The 26,690-nt window shown below is 41.1% G+C and overlaps 1 protein-coding gene and 1 pseudogene across 4 annotated transcripts in view; one reads left to right on the top strand and one right to left on the bottom strand.

Annotated features, from left to right (window-relative positions):
* Nucleotides 1-26,690, top strand: part of USP48 (ubiquitin specific peptidase 48) — a 107,259-nt gene that overhangs the window by 29,979 nt on the left and 50,590 nt on the right. For 3 of the 4 annotated variants that reach the window (XM_030805366.1, XM_012498556.2, XM_030805367.1), the window contains exons 4-10: nt 3,224-3,351; nt 3,694-3,818; nt 4,708-4,816; nt 8,046-8,179; nt 9,172-9,254; nt 19,559-19,738; nt 26,377-26,505. In XM_030805366.1, coding sequence (XP_030661226.1) covers nt 3,224-3,351; nt 3,694-3,818; nt 4,708-4,816; nt 8,046-8,179; nt 9,172-9,254; nt 19,559-19,738; nt 26,377-26,505 — 888 coding nt within the window. The remainder of the gene's footprint in view (nt 1-3,223; nt 3,352-3,693; nt 3,819-4,707; nt 4,817-8,045; nt 8,180-9,171; nt 9,255-19,558; nt 19,739-26,376; nt 26,506-26,690) is intronic. The other variant, XM_030805365.1, reaches the window with a different exon arrangement.
* On the bottom strand, nt 14,994-15,049 carry LOC115833104 (annotated as a pseudogene).

The raw sequence follows: 26,690 nt of genomic DNA, 5'->3' as shown, positions 1-26,690 counted from the left end.
CTGGGATTACAGGCATGCACCACCACACCCGGCTAATTTTGTATTTTTAGTAGACACGGGGTTTCTCCACGTTGGTCAGGCTGGTCTTGAACTCCCGACCTCAGGTGATCCACCTGCCTCGGCTTCCCAGAGTGCTGGGATTACAGGCGTGAGCCACTGTGCCTGGCCTAAACTTATTTTTTTTATAGAGACAGGGTCTTGCTCTGTTGCCCAGGCTGGTCTTGAACTTCTGGCCTCAAGCAATCCTCCTGTCTCGGTCCCCAAAAATGCTGGATTACAGGCATGAACCATGGTGCCAGACCTTGAATAGCTTTTACCAGCCTGCAAAGCCTTTGCACCCCAAGGAGTAATATTTTATCTTTATTTTACAGATGATATATTGACTTGCTGAAAGCCACAATTTGTAGTAAGGATATAAATATTCAGAGTCTGATTAGACAGAAGCTACACAATAATTTGAACAGAAAAGGTTTTTTTTGTTGTTGTTTGTTTTTTGAGACAAGGTCTCACTTTTTCGCCCAGGCTGATGCGAGCACAGCTCACTGCAGCCTCAACCTCCCAAGCTCAAGCAATCCTCCTGCCAGAGCCCCCCCGAGTAGCTGGAACTACAGGCATGTACCACCACCTCTTGCTAATTTTTGTATTTTTTTTGGAGACAGCGTTTTACCATGTTGCCCAGGCTGGTCTCAAACTCCTGGGTTCAATCGATCCACCTTCCTTGGTCTCCCGGAGTGCTGGGATTACAGGCATGAGCCACAGCACCTGGGCTTGAATAGCTGTTACTGGCCTGCAATGCTTTTGCAGGCCAAGGAGTAATATTTTATCTTTATTTTGAAGATGATATGTTGACTTGCTGAAAGCCACAGTTGGTAGTAAGGAAATAAATATAGTCCAATTAGAAGACAGAAGCTACAGAATAATTTGAAAAGGGAAAGTTGAGAATTAATAACAATTAATTAGAGAAGTGAGGAATTGGTTAATAAGAGTTAAAGATTAAAGAGGATTTTAAAGAATACAAGGACAGCAGATACAGGGAACAACCTGTATCCCTGGGGCTGAAAGAGAACATCCAAGGGATAGTCTGTCACCGCCATGGCCCAGGCTTGAGATCCAGACCTCTTTGGACACTGCTGGGATGCACTGGGTGGCTCAAAAGGTGCTGAGATGCCTCCCTGGGAATCCCTACTGGAAACTGTCCATGAGAAGGTGCTGGGCCCTGGAACCCCCTACAGAGTCACCTGAGAGAGTGTCCGGGAGGCCATTCACAGGGTGGTCATTCGAGAGGAAATGCCTCACTGGAGGCACTGTACTGTGAAGCTATCAGAAGAGGTGCTGGGGAAGCTGCTGACCACTGTTAGGTGCAGGAACCTGGAGCCCTGGAGGAACCTGACCTGCAGCAGGCTGGTGAGAGAGGCACAACCAAACCCTGCAGTGCCCTTCACTGATAAGCCTTACCTTCTTTTTTTTTTTTTTTTTTTTTTTTTTTTGAGACGGAGTCTTGCTCTGTGCCCCAGGCTGGAGTGCAGTGGCGCGATCTCGGCTCACTGCAAGCTCCGCCTCCCGGGTTCACACCATTCTCCTGCCTCAGCCTCCCGAGTAGCTGGGACTACAGGCGCCCGCCAACACACCCGGCTAATTTTTTGTATTTTTTTTAGTAGAGACGGGGTTTCACTGTGTTAGCCAGGATGGTCTCGATCTCCTGACCTCGTGATCCGCCCGCCTCGGCCTCCCAAAGTGCTGGGATTACAGGCTTGAGCCACCGCGCCCGGCAAGCCTTACCTTCTTGATAACTGGCAAAGGAGAAGTATTTGCAGAGCCCATCTCTCATCACTGAGCAGGCAAAGAAGGGTGGATTTGGAGCTGAGAAGCAATAAGTTAATAACTTAAAGAAGATAAGACTTCGGTCTTCTGGGCTCTTAATATCCATGAATTCTGCCATTCTCTGCACTAGCTCATTAGAACTTTCAACTCTAAAATTCTAGGGTTTTGTATTCTTCACTTAAGTGTGAATTGCTGTGCTTGAGATCTCAAGTCCACATTAACTGGACTTTAAAAAATCATGACTAGACACTGTAGTCATGATTGCTGTTGTTGCTTTAATATAGGTAGGCTCTTGCCTTTGGGGAGTGTATGTGGACAGTCCTGGCTGCCTCATGACTTCCACAAACATGGTTGCTAATTCTATTTCTTTTTTTTTCCTCCCAGATGGAGTCTCACTCTGTTGCCCAGGCTGGAGTGCAGTGGCATGATCTTGGCTAACTGCAACCTCCGCCTGCTGGGTTCAAGTGATTCTCCTGCCTCAGCCTCCCGAGTAGCTGGGATTACAGGCATGTACTACCATGCCCCGCTAATTTTTGTATTTTTAGTAGAGATGGGGTTTCGCCGTGTTGGCCAGGCTGGTCTTGAACTCCCGACCTCGTGATCTGCCCGCCACGGCCTCCCAAAGTGCTGGGATTACAGGAGTGAACCACCGCATCCAGCCTTGAGCCACTGTGCCTGCCCTGTCTTTTAAAGTTGTTTTTTTTTTTTTTTTTTTTCTTTTAAGAGTCTCGCTCTGTCATCCAGGCTGGAGTGCAGTGGCATGATCTCTGCTCACCACAACCTCCATCTCCTGGGTTCAGGCCATCCTTCCGAGTAGCAGGGATTACAGGTGCTCACCACCACACCCGGCTAATTTTTGTATTTTTAGTAGAGACAGGGTTTTACCATGTTGGCCAGGCTGGTCTTGAACTCCTGACCTCAGATTATTCGCCCACCTCTGCCTCCCAAAGTGCGGGGATTACAAGTGTGAGCCACCGTGCCCAGCCTTGTTTTTTGTTTTCTCTCTGTTGGCGATCTCGGCTCACTGCAGCCTCTTCTTCCCAGGCTCAATAGATGCTCATGTCTCAGCCTCCCAAGTAGCTGGGATTACACGTGTGCACCACAATACCCGGCTAATATTTGTATTTTTTTTAGTGGAGACGGGATTTCTCCATGTTGGCTAGGCTTGTCTCAAGCTTCTGATCTCAAGTGATCTGCCTGCTTTGGCCTTCCAAAGTGCTGGGGTTACAGGCATGAGCTACCATGCTCAGCCTATTTCTTTTAAAGTTTTAAAATGATAATAAAGTATTAATCTAGTTTGGATGTAGGGGTGTTTATGTTCTCATGTGAAGAGGAAGTACCATTTTTTGAAAAGAAAAGTAGCACCTTAAAAAAACCCAAATTTATATTTTTGTTTTAATAGATTATGAGCCTCAAACAATTTGTGAGCATCTCCAGTACTTGTTTGCCTTGTTGCAAAACAGTAATAGGCGATACATTGATCCATCGGGATTTGTTAAAGCCTTGGGCCTGGACACTGGACAACAGCAGGTAAGAACTGAATTTTTTTTTTTTTTTTTAATATTCAGAGGTACCCAAACATTCCTAAGAATGTTTATAAAGGGAGATGAAGTAGAATGCTTTTTAAAAATTAATTTTTTTCTATTTTGAATGAAAACCTTTATTTACTGTCCAGTAGTTTACACATTATACTTGATTCCATTTATGGAAATTCATATGGGGGCACAAACTGATTGAACATAGCTGTAGCCCCTGTTTGAAAATGCTAAGTTGAAAATATAGGTAGTTTTTGGAATGTTGAATGTATTACTATTTGTAGTAGAAGTTGAAAAGCAAGATATGATTTTTCTTTTCATTAACCTAAACTTGTAGGATGCTCAAGAATTTTCAAAGCTCTTTATGTCTCTATTGGAAGATACTTTGTCTAAACAAAAGAATCCAGATGTGCGCAACATTGTTCAACAGCAGTTCTGTGGAGAATATGCCTATGTAACTGTGTAAGTCTGTTTCGACTTTTTCATGGTACATTTTATTCTAAGACAGTTGCTCATATGTTAACTATTTTTCAGTGCAGTTCCAGGTTGTAGCTTTAGTGGGTTATCATGGGACCTGAAATATTTATAGTAATACATTTCCATGGGAACATGTAAACAAGTGACTTGGTAATTGCAGTTGCACCCATCCAGGTGTTAGGAACGGTGTCTGGGTGAGCTCTTGCAATCTGCTCTTGCTTTATGGCTGTGTGGTGTGAGCTAAAGAGTAAGATTGGAACTGGCTAGAATACTAAAAGTAAATATAAAATGCGTATTAAAAAATTTGCGTGAGTACAATATACAACATTTGGGTGATGGTTACATTGAAACCTAGACTTCACCACTGTGCAATATATTCATGTAACAAAACTGCACTTGTACCTTTTAACATTTATTTTAAGAAAGTTTCCCAACAAATGTTTAGCTTCACCAGCCACTTTGTTTTTATTTCTTTTCTTTTTTTTTTTTTTTTTTTTGAGATGGACTCTTGCTCTGTTGCCCAGGATGAGTGCAGTGGCGTGATCTTGGCTCACTACAACCTCCGCCTCCCAGGTTCAAGCGATCCTGAGTAGCTGAGATTACAGGCGCGCGCCACTACATCCAGCTAATTTTTGTATTTTTAGTAGTGACGGGGTTTCACCATGTTGGTCAGGGGTCTCAAATTCCTGACCTTGTGATCTGCTCGCCTTGGCCTTCCAAAATGCTGGGATTATATTTCATTTTTAGTATACATAATTTCTGTGAAATAATGAAAGTTATAAATGCTTTTTTCCATCTTTCTAGGATGTAATACAATATAACGTTGTTGCTTTTCACACTCTGATCTGAATTTTATCGTTCTATTTTATTATAGTTGCAACCAATGTGGCAGAGAGTCTAAGCTTTTGTCAAAATTTTATGAGCTGGAGTTAAATATCCAAGGCCACAAACAGTTAACAGATTGTATCTCGGAATTTTTGAAGGTATTCAAATTTTGGTGTATGTATTGTTCCTGCCCATTAACAGTTAAATGCTGTTCTGAATGCTATTCTGTTTTGATTTAGTGGCTAGAGCTTTTATTGTGTCAGCTTTTTCTTCATAAGAAGCGTCTATGTTTGTAATGATCCAGAAGACACTTTATGAAGTACCAAAGCAGGCTGTGTCTTAAAAATAATTTTGCTTATTTCAAGTTATTTTATATGTAAAGTTATGTATGTGTGAGAAGATACTATTCTGTGATTGTGGGTAGTGGGGTATTGAAAGAACTCTATGCTCAGTTATCATAAAGGTAATTTACCTTGTTGTGCAATGAAAACTAGAATTGCTAAATACGAAACTTTTACATTGATATGGTCATTCTGCTTTCTGTATATTTAGATTCATGTGAAGATAATTCAGTGATTCCTTCCTGTTCTGAGTGGAAAACTGCTAAGAGGAACCCTTTGGTGTCAAGCATGAACGTATACGTAGCGTAATAGACAAGCTTATTACCTAGCTAGCTAGTCTTCAGATATTTTTTGTGCTTTCTTACTTCGTCAGCTCATCCATGGGCATGCCTGAAGTGTCAATGAATTCATTTCGCTGAATTTTTTTTTTTTTAGAGATGGAGTTTCTCTCTTGTTGCCCAGGCTGGAATGCAATGGCACAATCTCGGCTCATTGCAACCTCCGCCTCCCGGATTCAAGCGATTCTCCTACCTCAGCCTCCTGAGTAGCTGGGATTACAGGCACAGGCCACCACACCTGGCTAATTTTTTTTTTTGTATTTTTAGTAGAAACAGAGTTTTACCATGTTGGTCAGGCTGGTCTCAAACTCCCAATCTCAGGTGATCTGCCCACCTTGGCCTCCCAAAGTGCTGGGATTACAGACGTGAACCACCGCGCCTGGCCAATGAATATTTATTGAGTGCTTACTGGGTCAGACACTGTTTCAGCTGTTGGGGATTAGCCTTTATGGAGCCTACAAAGTAGTGGTGTAGGCACCAGGGAGGGACAGTAAAATAAAGTTAGAATATATAGTGGGTCAACTATAATAAGGGCTGTGGAGAAAAAGAAAGCAGGGAATGTGGCGCTGGGCAATGTGCTAGGGAGTAGGGTGGAGTCGGTGGAGTTTGAAATAAAGTGATTGAAGGTGGAGGGGTGAGCCCCGTTAGAAACAAGGAGAAGAGTGTTCTGGGTAGATGAAATAGCAAGTGCGGAGCCTAAATGAGAATGTGCCTTGCCTGGTGGATTGAGGAACAGCCTGGGTGGGGGGCGGTTAGTGTGGCTGAAGTGAGTAAGTGATAGAAGATAAAGTCGTGGAGGTGACACAAGGGCCATATCAGAGAGGGCCTAATAAACCTTTGTCAGAAGTTTGACTTTTACTCTGTGTGAGGTTGAGCTGTCATCAGGGTCATATGCGTAGGAGTGATACAGTCTGTTTTAAAGGATAACTGTGGGTGCTGAGAATAGGCTGAAGATGGATTGAGGGCAGATGGGAGTGCATGGTGGCTTGGACCACGGGTTAACTGAAGAGGTGATAAGCACCATTTGGCTTTTAGATATATTTTCCAAGAGCAGATAAAATTTGCAGGCCGGGGCCGGATGTGGTGGCTCATGTCTATAATCCCAGCACTTTACGAGACTGAGACAGTAGGATCATTTGAGAACAGTAGTTTGAAACCAGCCTAGGCAACATAGTGATAGACCGTCTTTGCAAAAAATAAAAAAATTAACCAGGCTTGGTGTTGAACAGCCATAATCCCAGCTACTCAGGAGGCTGAGGCGGGAGAATTGCCTGAGCTCAGGAGTTGGAGGCTGTAGTTAGCTATGATTGCACCACTGCACCCCAGCCTTGGTGTGACAGAGCAAGACCCTGTCTGTAAAAATAAAAAAATGAAAAAAAAAAAAAAAAAAGATTGTTTTTTTAATTTGCAGACTGGTTGTGGAGAGTAAGAGTAAGAGGCGAGTCAAGGATTACTAAGGTTTTTGGCCTGATCAACTGAAAGAATGGAGTTGCTCTAACTGAGATGGGGAGGACCTGGGAGGAGCAGGGTTGAGAGGAATTAGGAGTTTGGCTTTGAGCATGTTACGTTTGAGGGGTATAGTTCCAGGAAGAAGTCGTGGCTGGATAAAATCCCCAAGGGGGTGGGAGAGAGACAAGGACTGAGGCCTGGGACATTCAAATGTTAGGGATCAGGGAGGTAGGAGCAGCTGGCACAGGAGGCTCTGGAGGAATGCCAGTGAATTAGGAGGAAAGTCAGTGAGTGTGGTATCCTGGAAGCCAAGTGAAGAGATGATGGTACCAGTATTGCATTACTTACGATACTATGGTACAAAAAGCTTGAGCTCAGGAGTTTGAGTCTTCAGTTAGCTATGATTGGCTGCAATTAGCTTTATAGAAATATAAAGGCAAATTTTAAAAAGAAACCACTATCAGCTAAAATGTTTGATTTTTCTACATGTCTCTTTTTAGCTTTGTCTCATGAATATGCTTCAGTAATTCTAAACAAATACGTATATAATTTTGTATTCTGGTACCCATATATAGCTTTTACACTACCCTCCCCCCTCCTTTTTTTTTCTTCATTTTTTTGAGACAGAGTCTCGCTTTGTTTCCAGGCTGGAGTGCAGAGGTGTGATCTCAGCTCACTGCAAGCTCCACCTCCCGGATTCAAGTGATTCTTGTGTCTCAGCCTCCCAAGTAGCTGGGACCACAGGTGTGTACCACCATGCCTGGCTAATTTTTGTATTTTTAGTAGAGACGGGGTTTCACCAGGGCAGCCAGGCTGGTCTCGAATTCCTGGCCTCAAGTGATCCACCCACCTCGGCCTCCCAAAGTGCTGGGATTACAGGTGTGAGCCATGCTGCCCAGCCTTTTTGCTGTCTTTAAATGAATGTTGCATCAAACTACATGTGACATTTCTTTTTAAAACTTAACTTTAGAATTCCCAGAAGTGGGATTGCCAGGACAAAGAACCTAAAACAAGTATTTTTAATATCATACATTTGGGAAATAGACACATCAGTTTTAAATATCAGTGTATTCAAATTGATAATGTCACTGCCGAACAGTTCCCATTGCTTTTGTGTGTCCGTTATTTATAGTAGCTGTTTTTAAGTAGCTTAAGTGAGAGCTGTTAACTAAAATGAAATTATACTTTACATCAAGGGTTTTATCACTTGTTTTAAACCCATCTTCTTTTTAAAATTAATATGTCTTATTCTTGATCAGGAAGAAAAATTAGAAGGAGACAATCGCTATTTTTGCGAGAACTGTCAAAGCAAACAGAATGCAACAAGAAAGATTCGACTTCTTAGCCTTCCTTGCACTCTGAACTTGCAGCTAATGCGTTTTGTCTTTGACAGGTAAATGTGTGCAAATATTAGTGTTTGTTGTTCATTGTGGTCTACTATGTACAGACTTTACCATAGATGAGATGATAAAATGATTGTAATTTGAAACTCTAGATTTGAGGATGAAAGTTATAGATGGAGCCTGTCATTTTGAAATGTCGATATTTCATGATTTTATCATAAACATTTTAAAGAAGCCAACCATATATAATTGATAACTAGAAAAGTAAAAAATCCTTACTTTTTTTATTCTAAGAAAGTATTAAAAAAAAACTGCAAGGGCCGGGCGCAGTGGCTCACGCCTGTAATCCCAGCACTTTGGGAGGCTGAGGCAGGCGGATCACCTGAAGTCAGGAGTTCGAGATCAGCCTGGCCAACATGGTGAAACCCCGTCTCTACTAAAAGTACAAAAATTAGCCGGGCGTGGTGGCAGATGCCTGTAATCCCAGCTACTGGGGAGGCTGAGGCAGGAGAATCACTTGAACCCAGGAGGTGGAGGTTGCAGTGAGCCGAGATTGCACCATTGCACTCCAGCCTGGGCAACAAGAGTGAAACTCTGTCTTGGAAAAAAAAAAAAGAAAGAAAAACTGCAAGTAATTGAATTACCCTGACCTTCTGTATTATCTGATATTTTAAATAGAATAAATTTTGTACTCATTACATCCCTGCCATGGGAATGTATTTTTCATTTTATAATTAAAATCAAGGCAATGTTTGCACATGTGCATGTCTTCTGTAAAGCAGGATAATCTGTTTTGTGATTAAGTTGAAAATTCTGGAAAATAAGCTGTGTTTGGAATCAGCACTTTGCATTCACATTTTTTAACCTCATATTTGTCCAGCTATAAAACAATATTCTGTTTACTTCTAATTGTACATGTTTTGGAGGAAGATTGTTAAGTGAAAGCTAGCTACTGTTGAGTTTATTAAAATAGCTAATAGAGCTTATATATTGTATTATGGTTGTTTTAAATGTAAATATAATCAGCTTTCCTCTTGGTTAGGCAAACTGGACATAAGAAAAAGCTGAATACCTACATTGGCTTCTCAGAAATTTTGGATATGGAGCCTTATGTGGAACATAAAGGTAATATTTTTACTGAGGAGTAAACATTATAATGCTCAGAGACTCTAACTTGTGATCGGCTTGTGATTAATATAGAATAGGAGTCAATTGCCAATTTTTGTTTGCTAATCTCTCTCTGGGAACCTCTGTCTGGGAACAAAGACTTTTTTAGGAGAGCCAAGATGTTAATTCCATTTTGTGTGAGTAAGCACGTAGCAAAGATGAGGTGGTTCATCGATACGTACAGAATTAAGGGTATAAAAATAATTTGTAAGAAATGAAAAAGGTGTTTTACTGTTTCTGAACCCACACTTGCCACCTTAGTTTGAATACTATTATTTGTCATTTCTCAAAACTAACAGTCTCCAAGCTGCCTCTATTCACTTTTTTAAAAATGTTGTCCCAGAAACATTAGGTGGCATAATTCCAGTATTTATGCTTTCATTTTTCATATCTGCAACTACTGATATGCCCTAGGATGCTATCATTGTTTTAACAAGAAATAAGTACTGCTTTTTTCTTTTGGTAGTCTTCATCCTACCAAACAGGATGAGTCTTACTAGAGAAAGGACTGTTTACTTCCCTTTAAGGTTGATTGTAGTACTTATAAAATATTATGTATGTATGTATGTATGTATTTTTGAGATGGAGTCTTGCTCTGTTGCCTAGGCTGGAGTGCAGTGGCACGATCTCGGCTCACTGCAACCTCAGCCTCCCTTGTAGCTGGGAGGCTACAAAGGAGCCCAGCTAATTTTTGCACTTTAGGGTTTTGCCATGTTGGCCATGCTGGCCTCAAACTCCTGGCCTCAAGTGGTACACCTGCCTTGACCTCCCTAAGTACTGGGATTACAGGCGTGAGCCACTGCCCCCAACCTGAAATTTTTAATGTAGAAATTATTTTATAAACTCTGTCTCTTTCCAAAAAAATAAAAAATTTCTAAAGACAGCTTACAATGGAAGCAAGCTGTAAAAACCTTTAAGAGACATGATTGGGAAAGTTGGGGAGGAATGTGCTAAATAAATATGTAAGCTTTCAAATGTGTGATACTCTTCAGTACTGTACTTTAAAATTTGTACCTCTGTGGAACAAGGAAACTGTTTTCAACTTTGCTTTTGGACTTCAAAGTTAGATTGTTAAATTTTGTCGAATAAATAAACTTAGCTATAGTTCACTTTATGTAGTAGTTTGCTTCCTGCCTCCTTTGTTCGGGCAATTGAAATTGAGGAAAATCTAATGGGTTAGTGGCTTCCCAGTCCAGAAACTCAGGAGATGTGAAATGAGCACTTTGCTTGCCTCTACTGGATGAGTTTGAATTGTTACTATTACTACTTATTAAGTTTATTATATATTTGCCCAGTTTATGCTATAAAGAAAATATTTATCAAAAGGATGTGTTAGATCAAAATCTGTAGAAATACTGAATTTTGGTATGTTGGTTTACTAAATATAGTATTTTTTATTTTTTATTAATTTGTTTTTGAGACAGAGTCTGGCTCTGTTGCCCAGGCTAAATTGCATTGATGTGATCATGGCTCATCACAGACTCAGCCTCCTGGGCTCAAGCTGGAACTACAGGCATATTCCACCACGCCCAGCTAATTTTCAGTTATTGTTTTTAGAGACGGGGTCTTGAACTCCGGGGCTCTAGTGATCCTCCTACTTCAGCCTCCCAAAAGTGCTGGGATTACAGGCATGAGCCACCATGTTTGTCTCCTTAATTTTTAAATAAATAAATAAATAAGTAAATAAATAAATAAATAAATATTATCTTCTCATTTTAGAATTGTTAGGACTGGTAAAAGCAATCTAGTGGTTTATAGTTATAGGCTTGTCTTTTACACGCTGTCGTAATGCTTGCTGTACTTACATAGGTAGAAGACTAAAAACAATTAACTTTTGTTAATTGCATAGGATTTGTTCAGATAATTTGGGAAATTTAGAAAGCATAAAGAAAAGAAATATAAACCATGTGTAATTCTGTCATCCAGATAATTAGTATTTATATTTTCCTGTACCCACACATAACCACACAAAGCTGTACACACGTATCCATGCAAAGCTCAGAAGATGGATCGAAAAGACGATCTATTGTTAAAAGGAGAATCCACCTGTTTCTTTAAACGAACATTAGCCCCTGACTCTCTAACTCAAGTCTTGCCATATTCCTTGGGGATTTAAAAACTTACCTGTTTTGGTTTTTTTTTTTTGGAGGTAGAGTTTCACTCTGTTGCCCAGGCTGAAGTGCAGTGACATGATCTCAGCTCACTGCACCCTCCGTCTCCTGGGTTCAAGCAATTCTCCTGCCTCAGCTTCCCAAGTACCTGGGATTACAGGCGGCTGCCACCATGCCTGGCTAATTTTTTGTATTTTCAGTAGAGACGGGGTTTCACTGTGTTGACCAGGCTGGTCTTGAACTCCTGACCTCAAGTGATCTGCCCGCCTTGGCCTCCCAAAGTGCTGGAATTACAGGCGTGACCCCACTGCACCTGGCCTAAAAACTATGTTAATTCTGAAGTTTTTCTTTTTCTTTTTTTTTTTTTTTTTTTGAGACAAGAGTTTTGCGTTGCCCAGGCTGGAATGCAGTGGTGCCATCTCGACTCACTGCAACCTCCACCTCCCAGGTTCAAGCAATTCTCCCTGCCTCAGTCTCCTGAGTAGCTGGGATTACAGACGCATGCCATCATACCCGGCTAATTTTTGTATCTTTAGTAGAGACGGGATTTTGCCAAACTGGCCAGGCTGGTCTCGAGAACTCCCAACCTCGGGTGATCTGCCCACCTCGGCCTCCCAAAGTGGTGGGATTACAGATGTGAGCCACGACGCCTGGCCTTAATTTTAAAGTTGATTAGTTCAATGAATTGATGAATATAAATCCAGGTTATCTGCAAGAATGGTAATGTCAACATTTTTAATGCTGTCTATTGGTAATAAAGTTACAGCTACTGCTAATACCTGTGGATTATTGTCTTCATTAATGATACAGGGAATACTGTTAAGATTCCTTTGTAGACCCTCCTTCCAGCTGACCCAATAGCAACTTCTCTTTTTCAGTGATCTTGCCTTCCACCCTTGCTCAGCCCCTACTCAGTGCCTTACCTTGTCTTGTCTTTCTATAGTTGAAGTTTCATGTATCTCAGCATATTTTAGTTTTTTCTTTTTACATTTTGAAATATATTCCTAAAAGTTCAAAATGCAAAAACGCATGGCTTAGTGAATTATGAATTATGCTTACTCCGCAGATCTAGAAAGAAAAACATTTCTGGTACCCCAGAAGCCTCCTTTTGTGCCCCTCCCAGTTGCACAGTTAAAACCATCTTCCTCCCCTTAAGTGTAACCACTTACCTGACTTTCATGTGGAACGCTGCTTTTGTTTTTTTTTTCTTCTTTAGCATTTTACTATAAAAGCATGCATCCCTAAACATAGCTTAGTTTATTCTTTTTTCTCCTGGGATACTGCCAGCCACAGCGTAACCCATAATTAAATCTTTCTCTGCTGCCCCTGCTTCTTCACCTGGGTTATTGAAGGTAGTGGGAGAAGAACCCCACTGGTGATGCCCCCAGATCCTGCTGAGTCCATGATAGTTAACAACCTTATCATACTTTGTTCCTCCCAGGCCCTGTAATGTCTTTGGACACTGCTACCTTCTGTGTTTTCAGCTGAGGTTTCATCCATTGGACACTCTTGTGTTTCTGAGAACTAGGTCCCACTGAGGTTGCTGGGACCCAATGTGCTCCCATACCCTGGAGGCTGACGCATTTCTAGAGAATCCTGGGCTTTGGTTCCTCTTCAGCCTCCTTTCCTTTTCTCTTCCCCTCTTCCTTACCCATGTCCTGCAAAATGAGGTGCTTTTGACCAGTTAGGGTCAATAGAGCCGCAAAAAGAAATGTATCACCTTTCTCAGTTACTGATATATTTAAAATGAGTTGTCACCAATATTTGTTCATAAATGTATTAAAGGTATCCAGAATATTAAAAAAAAATTTAAACCACTGTAAACATTAAAAACACCCAGTTTTTATAATCCATTACTGACCGTGTTGGAATATTGTTCAGGCTGATCTCTACCTGAGCTGGTTATTGCAGTGTTGTTTTGTTTCTTCTGTCCGTGGTTGTCTTTGACTGCATGCTGGTTATTGCACATAGAGAATTATTTATGGGGATTCCCCTAGGGCTGGAATGCATGCCATCTCCTCCGCAAAGCCCTTAGGTTTATTTCTGTCAGACATTTGGGGCCTCTGCTGGTTAGGTATGATCACAGAGTTCAAGGCTTGAGGTTCCCTGGCTTACACAGACTGGAAGAACCTGCTATGGGCAATCTAAGACCATCACATTTCCCCCTCCTTTTTATTTCTACTGCTCTGTTCAGGACTCAGGAGTTTTCTTTTTTTCTTTTCTTTTTCTTTTTCTTTTTTTTTTCTCTTTTTTTTTGAGACAGAGTCTCGCTCTGTCACCCAGGCTGGAGTGCAGTGGCGCGATCTTGGCTCACCGCAACCTCCGCCTCCTGGGTTCAAGCAATTCTCATGCCTCAGCCTCTCGAGTAGCTGGGATTACAAGTGTGCACCACCACGGTTGGCTAATTTTTGTGTTTTTAGTAGAGACAAGGTTTCACCATGTTGGCCAGGCTGGTCTGCAACTGCTGACCTCAGGTGATCCGCCTGTCTCAGCCTCCAAAAGTGCTGGGATTACAGGCACGAACGAGCCACTGTGCCCAGCCGGGAGTTCTCTTTATGGTTCCCTGAGGTTAGGAAGATAGGCTTTAACATGAAGTAACGGGAAGAGTGCAGTGCAGTAGAAAGAACAGTGGAGGGTGATTCCAGGTAAACCCTATAATTGTAGTATGAAAATGCCCCCTAGGGCGGCCTGGGCCAGCTAATACTAATAATTAACTAGAAATTATAACATGTATTCTTAACTCTCTAGATAACATCTTTACCCTCAATGATCTCAAAACATTAAGCAATTGACACTCTCCTAAATTATTTTAAGATGGTCTTGCTCTGTCACCCAGGCTGGAGTGCAGTGTGGCACGATCATGGCTCACTGCAGCCTTGACCTCCCAGACTCAAGCGATCCTCCCACCTCAGCCTCCTGAGTAGCTGGGACCACAGGTGTATAATACCATGCCTGGTTAATTTTTTAAGTTTTTATAGACTGGGTCTCTCTATGTTGCCCAGGCTGGTTTCGGACTTACGGCCCTAAGCAATCCTCTTGCCTAGGCTCAAAAAGTCCTGGGATTACAGGCGTTAACCACCACACCTGGCCTATTTTTCATATGTATTTTAGTTCTACCTTTTTTAAAAAAGAAACTTACACACTATCTTGTATAGGAATCCTGATTTTAGTTTACCCACCTCCTTTGTTTATCATTCTTTGCATTCTAGACCTTTCATCTGGAAGAGTTTTAAAATACTGAATTAGAGCTTATAAAATTCTTTTAGTAAGGGTCTGTGGGTGAAAGATTCTTTTCACATATTATTGTCTGAAAGTGTCTGTTTTGTCCTTCGAAATTCGTTTTCTCTAAGCATGGGTGGTTACTTTCACTCATTGAAGATATCATTGAAGAAGACAGCATTCTGTTGCCTTGGGGCATCCGTTGTTGCTGTCGAAAAGTTGGTTGCAGTCTAGTTCTTGTTTCTACAAGAGGCCTGTTTTATTTTGTCTAATTTTAAGACCTCTTCTTTGGTTTTGGTATCTTGCAGTGTCAGTGTGACCAGTTTTGGTTTGATTTCTTTTTTAATTTTGATTCTTTAAAAATCTTTCTGGTTTTCTAGTAGGAAAGCCTGCTAGACAAATTCTTAAAGAGCTGTAACACTTGGTTTGATTTTTAATTGGTTTATTCTTGTTACCTAGGGCATCTGAAAATTTTCCAACTATTAACTCTGAATGCTTTTTCTCTTCTCCCTTTCCTTCTGGAATGCCAGTTAGATATGTGTTAGATTTTCTTACTCTATGTTGCATGTCGCCCAGCTCTTCATTGATTTGTCCTGCGTTCTGCATAATTTCTTCAGCTCCACCTTGTATTTTATTCATTCTCTGTTCAGGTGAACCTGATCTGAGGTTAAACCATTTTATAGAGTTTTGACTGTCGATGACCATGATTTCCATTTCTCGGAGTTTGATTTGGTTCTTCGTCGTTTGATTTTCATTTTCCATAATCTCTATTCCTCTTAATCTCAACATTTATTTCTTTAAATATACTTAAAGTTTTATTTATGTATTTGCTGTTTCCACTGACTGAGGTGAAAATCTTCATCAGTTTGATTTTGCTGCTGTTTGCTGCCTCGCAGATAGAGTGACTTGTGATGTGACGTGTGTGTGTTTTGACAGAACTCATTCCTTAGGATTGTCACTCGTCCCAGGACCACATCAAACAAAACTCTTGGCTTGGGGTTTTTCTGACTTCATAGGTAGTGTGAATTCATAGTAAAGAAATCTTTTTTGAGGGCTAGTTTCTTATGAAGTTGTAATGGAGATTTCCTTTTGGTTTTTTATTTTTACCCCTAGGTCCCAAAATTTAAGTATAAGGCAGATAATTTTCTCTTACCATTTCCTGTGGAGAGCATATTCATTCTGATAATCTTCTAAACCAAAGAATTCTATTTTTAAAGAAAATGTGGTGTATATACACAATGGAATACTATTCAGCCTTAAATGGAAAGGATACTCTATCATGTATGATCACACGGATGAATCTGGAGGACATTGTGCTATGTGAAACAAGCCAGGCTCAGAAAGACAAATAGTGGGCCGGGCGCAGTGGCTCATGCCTGTAATCCCAGCACTTTGGGAGGCCAAGGCGGGCAGATCACCTGAGGTCGGGAGTTCAAGACCAGCTTGACCAACATGGAGCAACCCCGTCTCTACTAAAAATACAAAATTAGCCAGGCGTGGTGGCACATGCCTGTAATCCCAGCTACTCGGGAAGCCGAGGCAGGGGAATCGCTTGAACCTGGGAGGCAGAGGTTGCAGTGAGCCCAGACAGTGCCATTGCACTCCAGCCTGGGGGACAAGAGTGAAACTCCGTCTCAAAAAAAAAAAAAGACAAATACTGCATGATCTCATCGATACTATATATAGAATCTAAAAAAGCCAAACACATACAAATAGAGAAGAGAATGGTGGTTACCAGAACCCAGGGAGTGGGGGTGGTGGATGGCAGAGGCGATGAGGAATTGGGAGGTGATGTTCAAAGAGTACAAAGCTTTGGTTCGACAGGACGAATAAGTTTTGGAGATTTATTGCACAGCGTGGTGACTACAGTTAATAATGCATTGTGCATTTTGAAATAGCTAAAATAACAGATTTTAAATGTTCTCACCACAAAAAATGGATATATTAGCTTGATTTAATCATTCCATGATGTGGACATATCAAACATCATATTGTACCCATAAATATATGCAAATATTATTTGTCTTTTTTTTTTTTTTTGGAGACGGAGTCTCACCTTGTTTTCCAGGCTGGAGTGCAATGACATGATCTCGGCTCACTGTAACCTCCGCCTCCCAGGTTCAAGCAGTTTTCCTGCCTCAGCTTCCCGAGTAGCTGGGATTACAGGCACTCACCACCACGCCTGACTAATTTTTGTATTTTTAGTAGAGATGAGGTTTCACCATGCTGGCCAGACTGGTCTTGAACTCCTGACCTCAGGTGATCCACCTGCCTCAGCCTCACAAAGTGCTGGGATTATAGGTGTGAGCCACCATGCCAGCTTGTTTGTCAATTAAAAAAGAAACTTTATTTCCTGGTGGGAGTCCCCTGTTAGACTCCTCACCTTTTATGAACCTTAGCTGTTGTGTCTGATCCCATATGCCCTTTGAGATATGGAAAAACAGTTCAAGTTGATCATAGTGTTCCCCTAACACTCCCAGAGGGAAACTCTGTTGTGCTTACTACATAGCTTATTGCCTTCACATGGTATTGGGCTTCTGATAATTCTTATTTTCTTGACAGTGCATTTAGAAATATTTAAAAATATTTTTATCTTACCCAGTATCTTCATTGTTTTCAGCTGGGGTGAGTTCAGTGGGTTTTGGCCCAGGTATTAATCTGCATTACTGTTTCCCCAACTATGCTTCAAGAATGCAGGAACTCTGTTCCTTTAGTTAACTGCTGTATCCTTCGTGCCTGAAACTGTGTCCAGTATGTTTATTGTTTGTCTAATGAGTGATTGGCTATACTCTGCTGTGACGTACTCTTTTGCATTTTTAAGGAAATTATAGCAATGAAATAGTCAAATTCTAGCCTGGGCAACACAGTGAAACCTTGCCTATAAAAAAAAAAGGGGGGCCGGGTGTGGTGGCTCACACCTGTAATCCCAGCACTTTGGGAGGCCGAGGCAGGTGGACCACTTGAGGACTGGAGTTTGAGACCAGCTTGGCCAACGTGGTGAAACCCCATCTCTACTAAAAATACAAAAACTTAGCCAGGCGTGATGTTGGGCGCCTGTAATCCCAGCTACTTGGGAGGTTGAGGCAAGAGAATCACATGACCCCGGGGGGGCGGAGGTTGGAGTGGGCCGAGATCACGCCATTGCACTCCAGCCTGGGCAACAAGAGCGAAACTCCATCTCAAAAAAAAAAAAAGGCCAGGCATGGTGGCTCATACCTGTAATCCCAGCACTTGGGGAGGCCGAGGCAGATGGATGATCACCTGTGGTCAGGAGTTCGAGACCAGCCTGGCCAACGTGGTGAAACCCCGTCTCTACTAAAAATACAAAAATTAGTCAGGTGTGGTGGCGTGTGCCTGTAACCCCAGCTGCTTGGGAGGCTGGGGCAGGAGAATCACTTGAACCCAGGAAGCAGAGGTTGCAGTGAGCCGAGATCACGCCATTGCACTCCAGCCTGGGCAACATGAGCAAAACTCCATCTCAAAATCAATCAGTCAATCAATCAATCAATAAAATGTACACCTGTCGTCCCAGCTACTCCTGGAGGCTGAGGTGGGAGGATTGTTTAAGCCCAGGAGGTAGAAGCTGCAGTGAGCTATGATTGTGCCACTGCACCCCAGTCTGGTGACAGAACAAGACCCTGTCTCAGGAAAAAAAAAAAAAATTGTCAAAGATCTATGCAAAGATTTGTACTGCAAAGATAATTATTATTGCTTATAAAGGCCCTCAAACACTACCAGTTTAAATAAGTGTTCATTAATGTGGATGTGGTTAGGCATATTATGGTAATTATATATAGTCATAAGTAATTTTTAGAACAATAATGATGTGAAAAGATATTATTTGTTAGAAAAAACTGTAGGTTTCAGTATTAATTGTGGTTACGTGGGTTTATTAATGAATTGTTTTGTTTTCCAGTAAATAACAGAACATGTATAGTGGAAGTCATCTTTTCTAACACATTTTCCCCATAATTGCTTTAAGTTGAGGATCTTTACGAGATGTTTCTCAAACTTTAAGACATTTTAGTTCACTTTGAAATGTGAATGTTCATTTATTGTCAGTATTTTGATGTATGTATAAAGCCTTTTCTTTTTGAATACCATGTAAAATATAGGCTATGATTTGTAGGTTTTATTTAATTAAAATAGCATAGGAACTTAAAATACTTATGAAGAAATCTGAGTGCAGTATCATTCTAGATTTTTTAAGTTTTCATCCCTATATTTTCCAACTGTTTGGCCTACACCTGTTTTTATTTTTATTTTTTTCCAGCTTTAGTGAGGTAGACTTGGCAAATGAAACTTTGATCTGAAGGTGCTGAAGTGATGATACATGTGTCTTGTGAAATGATGACCACAATCGTGAGTCTGCATGTGTCATCTCAGCGCGCTGTGTGTTAGATCTCCAGATCAAAGTTTGTGCCCTTGGACAAATGCCTACACCTGTTTTGAGAGCAAATTTTCATGACTTGCTGTCAGTTTTTGCCAAAGCATTTATCTTCTATAAACAATAGCCTTTTCATTTGACATTCGTGTCTCCCTGGTTTGTGTAAGTTTTAAGTTTTGTAACACATCAGAGAGTATGAACAGCCGATTCTTGGGAAGTGTGTGGCCTCACTAGTGTGTGCTGAAGAGCACAGTATGGAGTAGAGTAGCTTATACTCCCTGAGTGCCCAGGAGGCCGTAGTTTTTCATCCGTGTATTTTGCAGAGGCTCGGAGAGTTAATACAGTGTGCTGTTTAGAGTGTGTTTAAGAGAGTGTTAAGGGAGTATAATTATACATTATTTTGTAAAACTAATGTGTAAAAATTTTACGTGACATGTTTTTAGTTATACCACATGTATAAAGATTCGTAATCGTTACAATTCAGGCTCAGGATATAAGAAATACTGTTATCCAACGTTTCTTTTACTTTCTCCCTTCCTCTCCAGGTGGGTCCTATGTATATGAACTCAGCGCAGTCCTCATACACAGGGGAGTGAGTGCTTATTCCGGCCACTACATCGCCCACGTGAAAGATCCACAGTCTGGTGAATGGTATAAGTTTAATGATGAAGACATAGAAAAGATGGAGGGGAAGAAATTACAACTAGGGATTGAGGAAGATCTAGGTAAAACCTTTAAGTTGTGAGTGCCCTTTTAAAATATAAATTTATTTTACTAGAAATATTTGTGATAAATTAATATGGCTCAAGATTGTTGTGTTATAGACTATCAAGGATATTTGCATTTCTTAAACACGTGTAAAATCACTGAACATCTTGTATTAGCAATGCTTGTTTTTCAGTTTTGTGTTCTTTTCGAGTCTGGGTCTTACTCTGTTGCCCAGGCTGGAATGCAGTGGTACAGTCATGGCTGACTGCAGCCTAAATCTGCTAGGCTCAAGTGATCTTCCCGCCTCAGCCTTCCCTTCCTAGTAGCTGGGCCTACGGATAGGTGCCACCACACCTGGCAAATTTTTTTTGTCAGGTAAAAATTTTGTCAAAATTGTTTTCAGTAAGACAGAGTCTTACTCTGTCACTAAGGCTGAAGTGCAGTAACACCATCTCGGCTCACTGCAACCTCTGCCTCCTGGGTTCAAGCAGTTCTCGTGCCTCAGCCTCCTGAGTAGCTGGGATTACAGGTATGTGCCACAATGCTCAGCTAATTCTTCCTTTCCTTGTCCTTTTCCTTCTCTTTCCTTTTTTTTTTTTTTCCCTGCTCTTGTTGCCTTCTTGTCCAGGCTGGAGTGCAATGGCGAGATTTCGGCTCACTGTAAACTCTACCTTTCGAGTTCAAGTGATTCTCCTGCCTCACCCTCCCAAGTAGCTGGGATTACAGGCATGTGTCACCACGCCTGGCTAATTTTGTATTTTTATTAGAGACAAGGTTTCACAGTGTTGATCAGACTGGTCTCGAACTCCTGACCTCAGGTGATCCACCTGTCTTGGCCCCCCAAGGTGCTGGGATTACAGGCGTAAGCCACTGCGCCTGGCCTTAATTTTTCCTATTTTTAGTAGAGGCGGTGTTTCACTGTGTTGGCCAGGCTGGTCTTGAGTTCCTGGCCTCCATCTGCCCGCCTTGACCTCCCAAAGTGCTGGGATTACAGGTGTGAACTACCATGCCCGGCCAACCTGGCAAAAATGTTTAAAACAATTTTTTTGTAGAGACGGGGTCTTACCTGGTTGCCCAGGCTAGTCTCGAACTCCTGAGTTTAACAATCCTCCTGCCTTGGCCTCCCAAAGTGTTGGGATTACAAGGCATGAGCTACCACGCCCAGTCAGCAATGCTTGCTTTTTAAAATTTTAGTTAAAAAAGTTTACAATTATTTTGTTCCAGAGATGGTTTTCATGATGTCATGTTTTCAGTAAAGCTTGAAGGCAAATGATCAGTTTTTAATTACCAGGTTTATTTAAGTGGGTAGGGGAGGATCATGGGTATTAAGTTAGTGATGATGAATAGTAGATTTAATGTAGTAGGATTTGTAATTATTTTCCTTGGGTCAGGAAATTTATTTTGGGGAACTAACTATAGCAGGTAAACTTTGTTTCTCCTTCCTTTAAGTATGTTACTCAAATCCTTGAGTAGTGCTTCTGTGGAGAATGATTTGGTTGCTACTGTGTAATAGTGAGGTCTGCCATAAAGAGTACTTCTTGAAACAGTATCCTAGTATGTACTTTCATCACCTCAGTTGTCTTGGGCATAAGTACCCATTTATTTTCCAAAGGAATGGACAGTTTTTCTGGTTGGAGCCATCTCCTGAGCTCCATCACCTGAGCTGTTTATCACTTTCTTCCCATTGTCTGTCAGACAGGTATAGGCAATTGTCCAAGGGCACAGACTTTGTTTTGGAAATCTAACACACAGCACAGTGAGATGACACATGCAGACTCACAATTGTGGTCATCATTTCACAAGAAAGTGCTAAACAGCTTTGGATGAGGTTCAGACTATGGTATCTGAATCGGAGAAAAGAAATGGGAGTAAGTGTGTGTCTCCTGCCACTGTTCTTTCTTAATAGGTCAGAGACATTTATTCAAGGTATCCGGTAGGCAGGAGCATAGCAGTTGAGATTTGCTTTCGAGACATACGCATCATCTCTACAGATAATCGTTTGTTAACTCCATTCATGTAGCTTGGAGAAGTCATTCTTTCACTTTTAAATTTTATTTTCTTTCCTTTTATTTATATATTTTTTTGAGACAGTGTCTTGCTCTGTTGCCCAGGCTGGAGTACAGTGGCATGAACATGGCTCACTGCAGCCTCGAACTCCTGGACTCAAATAATCCTCCTGCTTCAGCTTCCCAAGTAACGGAGACCACAGGTGTGATCCACCACACCTGGCTAATTCTGTAATTTGTTATAGAGGCAGTCTCCCTGGGTTGCCCAGGTTGCTTTTGAATTCCTGCCCTCAGACGATCCTCCCACTTCGGCCTCGCAAAAGTGTTGGCATTACAGGCATGAGCTTCTGTGCCCAACCTGTTTTCTACTTTTAAATAACATTTCCGTGTTTATAGAATTTCAGCAATCTCGCTCCCATTTTACCTAAGTAAAACTCAAATTCTTAACATTTGCTTATACAGTATATGTTTTCATTATGACTTTCTTACTAGGAACAAAACTGAGGTAGCACATTAACTGGGTTGAGCGAGGTGGCTTACATCTATAATCCCAGCACTTTAGGAGGCTGACGTAGGAGGATGCTTGAGCCCAGGAGATCAAGGCTTCAGTGAGCCATGATTGCACCACTGCACTTCAGCCTGGGCTATGGAGTGAGACCTTCTCTGACAAAAAGGAAAAAAAAAAAAAAAGAACTTTAAATTGTGAAAAATTATGTCTTGGTTTTATTTGAGTGTTTTTTACTGGGTTTTTAAAAAATCTATCTACATTCTAGGATTAAAAGCATTGTTAAGGCTGTCTTATATATGGGTAGTCCTAAATTTTAAAACAGTTCAAGAAAACACTTAACACCCATTGGTATCTCATTCCAATGTTTTCATAACTCATTATTTTATGCAGCATATATTTTAGCTTTCATCTTTTAAATCAAAAATAGAAAATATTTTTAAATTTCATTAGACATTCATTATTGTGTTGTATCCTGAAGTTTTATGAATCATTTTATATTCCATCTTATACGAAATCATTAACATCTTAAATCTTGGGTACTCTCTTTTTTTTTTTTTTTTGAGACAGAGTCTCCCTCTGTCGGCCAGGCTGGAGTGCAGTGGCGTGATCTCGGCTCACTACAACCTCCACCTCCCGGATTCAAACGATTCTGCTGCTTCAGCCTCCTGAGTAACTAGGATTACAGGCATGTGCCACCACGCTTGACCAATTTTTTTATTTTTAGTAGAGACGGGGTTTTACCATGTTGGCCAGGCTGGTTTCAAGCTCCTGACCTCAAGTGATCCGCCCGCCTCGGCCTCCCAAAGCACTAGGATTACAGGCGTGAGCCACCGCGCCCAGCCTTGGGTACTCTTAATTAGGAATGGATGACTAACCTCCTCTTACCTGTACATGTTCCTGGTATTTTAATTCTCTGTGACAGTACAGTGATCTTCCAACGTTTTTTGTTCAGGTGTTCTCTGTAAGAATGTTTAATATCCAAGCATAGGTGCAAGGGAAAACAAAAAAAGTTGAACAACTTATTTTTTCTTTGCACATTTTAAAATCTAACAAATTTCATCATAAATTTTAAGTAGCTCCAAATGCTATAATTTATGACATAATAAATACTGAAACTTAAATTGTGACATCACTATTTTAAGAATGTCCAGATGACAGTAAATACTATAGAGGTTTTATATCCACCAGCATCCTTTTCAAGGATAACCGAACAGGTCTTGTTTTATACTAGGCATTTTTAACAATTCTGTTTTCTTCTGTACTACTATTTCCATTATGTTTACCCTACTGAATTTTATTCTAATGGAATATAGTAAGTTTTTTGTGACTATAAAGCTCTAAATAGTTAAAAAGTACTTCTGGATAGAGTGCTGTTTTTAAAATTATGAATATTACTACATAATAAAACTCATAAAAGTATGTTATAAATTTTATTAAACAGTAAAATTTTACTGTAAATGTACTTTTTTTGTAAATATATCTCAGTGTGATAGATGAGACCTTTTTCTGTCACTGGCTGAGAGGTTATATCTTTCTTTTGTGACATGGGAGTCAACTGATTGTGAAAAGAGAGGTAGAAACCATCATGGGACCTCAGTGTTGAGGCAGATCCATTTTAGAAAAGCACGTGGTGAATTGAGGATCTAGTAACTGGATTTCCTTAGAACTGCCCATAACCTCTTTTTTTCCTTTTGAGACGGAGTCTCACTCTGTTGCCCAGGCTGGAGTGCAGTGGGGCTATCTTGGCCCACTACAATCTCCGCCTCCTGGGTTCAAGCAGTTCTCTTGCCTAAGCCTCCCAAGTAGCTGGGATTACAGGTGCACGTCACCATGCCTGGCTAATTATTTGTATTTTTAATAGAGATGGGGTTTCACCACGTTGGCCAGGCTGGTTTCGAATTCTTGATCTCAAATGATCCGCCACCATAATCTCTTACCTCTCGGAAAGTTACCTGGAGCACTGAAACCCAATTTGAAAATCGTTTTCATGTGCTGTAGTTGCCATCTGAAACACTTCATGTTTTCCACTTGCTATTTACTTCATAGAGATTAGTGGCTAATGTTTCTGGTTGTTAGTTAGCATTTCATTCCTTTTGTTTTTTCTTTTTTGAGACTGAGTCTCACTGTCACCCAGGCTGCAGTGCAGTGGCGTGATCTTGGCTCACTGCAACCTCTGCTTCCTGGGTTCAACTGATTCTGCTGCATCAGCCTCCTGAGTAGCAGGGATTACAGATCCCTGGCTAATTTTTATAGTTTTAGTAGATACGGGCTTTTACTGTGTTGGCCAGGCTGGCCTCGAACTCCTGACCGCAGGTGATCCATCTGCCTCGGCCTCCCAAAGTGCTGGGATTGCAGGCATGAGCCACCGCACCTGGCCCATTTCATTTCATTTTTAAAAATTATGCTATTTTAGGCTGGGTGGGGTGGCTCACTCCTGTAATCCCAGCACTTTGGGAGGCAGAGGAGGGAGGATCACCTGAGGTCAGGAGTTTGAGACCAGCCTGGCCAACGTGGTAAATCTTCATCTCTACTAAAAATGCAAAAATTAGCCTGGGGTGGTGACACATGCCTGTAATCCTAGCTAATGGGGAGGCTGAGGCAGGAGAATCACTTGAACCCGGGAGGCAGAGATTGCAGTACACCGAGATCGTGCCATTCCACTCCAGCCTGGGAGACGAGCGAAATTCTGTGTCAAAAAAAGAAAAGAAAATATGCTATTTTATTTATTTGGACAATTAAATTTAGTCTAGATTTATTTGTATTATTTTGACTAAATTGAAAATCTGTTTATTAAAATGATTACTGAGCTAATTTTTATTTTTCAAACTGTACATATACATTTTATATATACTTTTATTAAAAAGCAACATTAAAACAAATACTTGTGTACCAAGCAATCATTAAGAATAAAAATATTTCGGCCAGGTGCAGTGGCTCATGCCTGTAATCCCAACACTTTGGGAGGCTGAGGCGGGCAGATCGTGAGGTCAGTAGATTGAGACCATCCTGGCCAACATGGTGAAACCCTCTCTCTACTAAAAATACAAAAATTAGCTGGGTGTGGTGACACGTGCCTGTAATCCCAGCTACTTGAGAGGCTGAGGCATGAGAATCGCTTGAACCCAGGAGGTGGAGGTTGCAGTGAGCCAAGATCACGCCACTGCACTCTAGCCTGACGACAGAGCAAGACTCTTGTCTCAAAAAAAAAAAAAAGAATAAAAATTCCAGTAGAGTCGAAGTCCCATATTTCCTTTAGTGATTGCATCAATCTTGATTTTTTTTTATTTATTTTTTTGAGGCAGAGTTTCACTCTGTCCCCCAGGCAGGAGTGCAGTGTGCCACTGCAACCTCTGCCTCCTGGGTTCAAGTGATTCTCCTGCCTCAGGCTCCCGAATAGCTGGGATTACAGGCATGTGCCAACATGCCTGGCTAATTTTTGTGTTTTTAGAGAGATGGGTTTTCACCATGTTGGCCAGATGTGAGCCACCGCGCCCTGGCCTGTTTTTATTTTTTAATTTAATTTAACTTAACTTTTTCTTTTTCCCCTTGCTCTGTCACCCAGGCTGGAGTGCAGTGGTGTGATCTCAGCTCACTGCAACCTCCGCCTTCTGGGTTCAATCAATTCACTTGTGTCAGCCTCCCAAGTAGGTGGACTGCAGGTGCACACCACCACGCCCGCCTGATTTTTGTATTATTAGTAGAGACAAGGTTTCTCCATGTTTTGGCCAGGCTGGTCTTGAACTTTGGCTTCAAGTGATCTGCCCATCTTGGCCTCCTAGAGTGCTATGATTACAAGCATGAGCCACTGTGCCTGGCTTCAGTTAGTTTTTATAATTTAACACTAACATAAAAATCAGCTTATGGCAATAGTGATTTTTTTGTTGTTCCAGGTTTGTTCCCCAGAAAAATGTATTTTCTTTTTACCTTTAAAAAATGGAATGTGGCAGGCAATAGTGGTAGTAAACTTTTTTAAATATTAAAAGCTAAAGAGCCTGCCAAATTTCTATGGCCTTTGAATGTTTTAGATTGGTGTTAATGTGTCTTGGGTGTATATTTTGGAAATTGTTTTCTATAGCCCCGCTAAAGAATAAACAAACTCTAGGCACTTAAGTTAAGGTACCTTTTGATTTCTCTATCTCAGCAGAACCTTCTAAGTCTCAGACACGTAAACCCAAGTGTGGCAAAGGAACTCATTGCTCTCGAAATGCATATATGTTGGTTTATAGACTGCAAACTCAAGAAAAGCCCAACACTACTGTTCAAGTTCCAGGTAAAGCAGTTTTCCAGGATTATAGCAGGCAAATGTTTTAGAATGCCATACTCAAAAGATTAATGATAAGTAATGGATTGCTTTTAGTTATTATGATAAATTGATCCCATAAGGTGAATGTTGGTGAAAGTAAAAATTACAGATTTATTTTTAAGAAATGAGCTTCTGAAATAAAGCAATGCAAT

The sequence above is a fragment of the Nomascus leucogenys genome, chromosome 24 (assembly GCF_006542625.1).
Source record: "Nomascus leucogenys isolate Asia chromosome 24, Asia_NLE_v1, whole genome shotgun sequence".
NCBI lineage: Eukaryota > Metazoa > Chordata > Mammalia > Primates > Hylobatidae > Nomascus > Nomascus leucogenys.
This window is presented reverse-complemented; position numbering and strand designations above follow the sequence as displayed.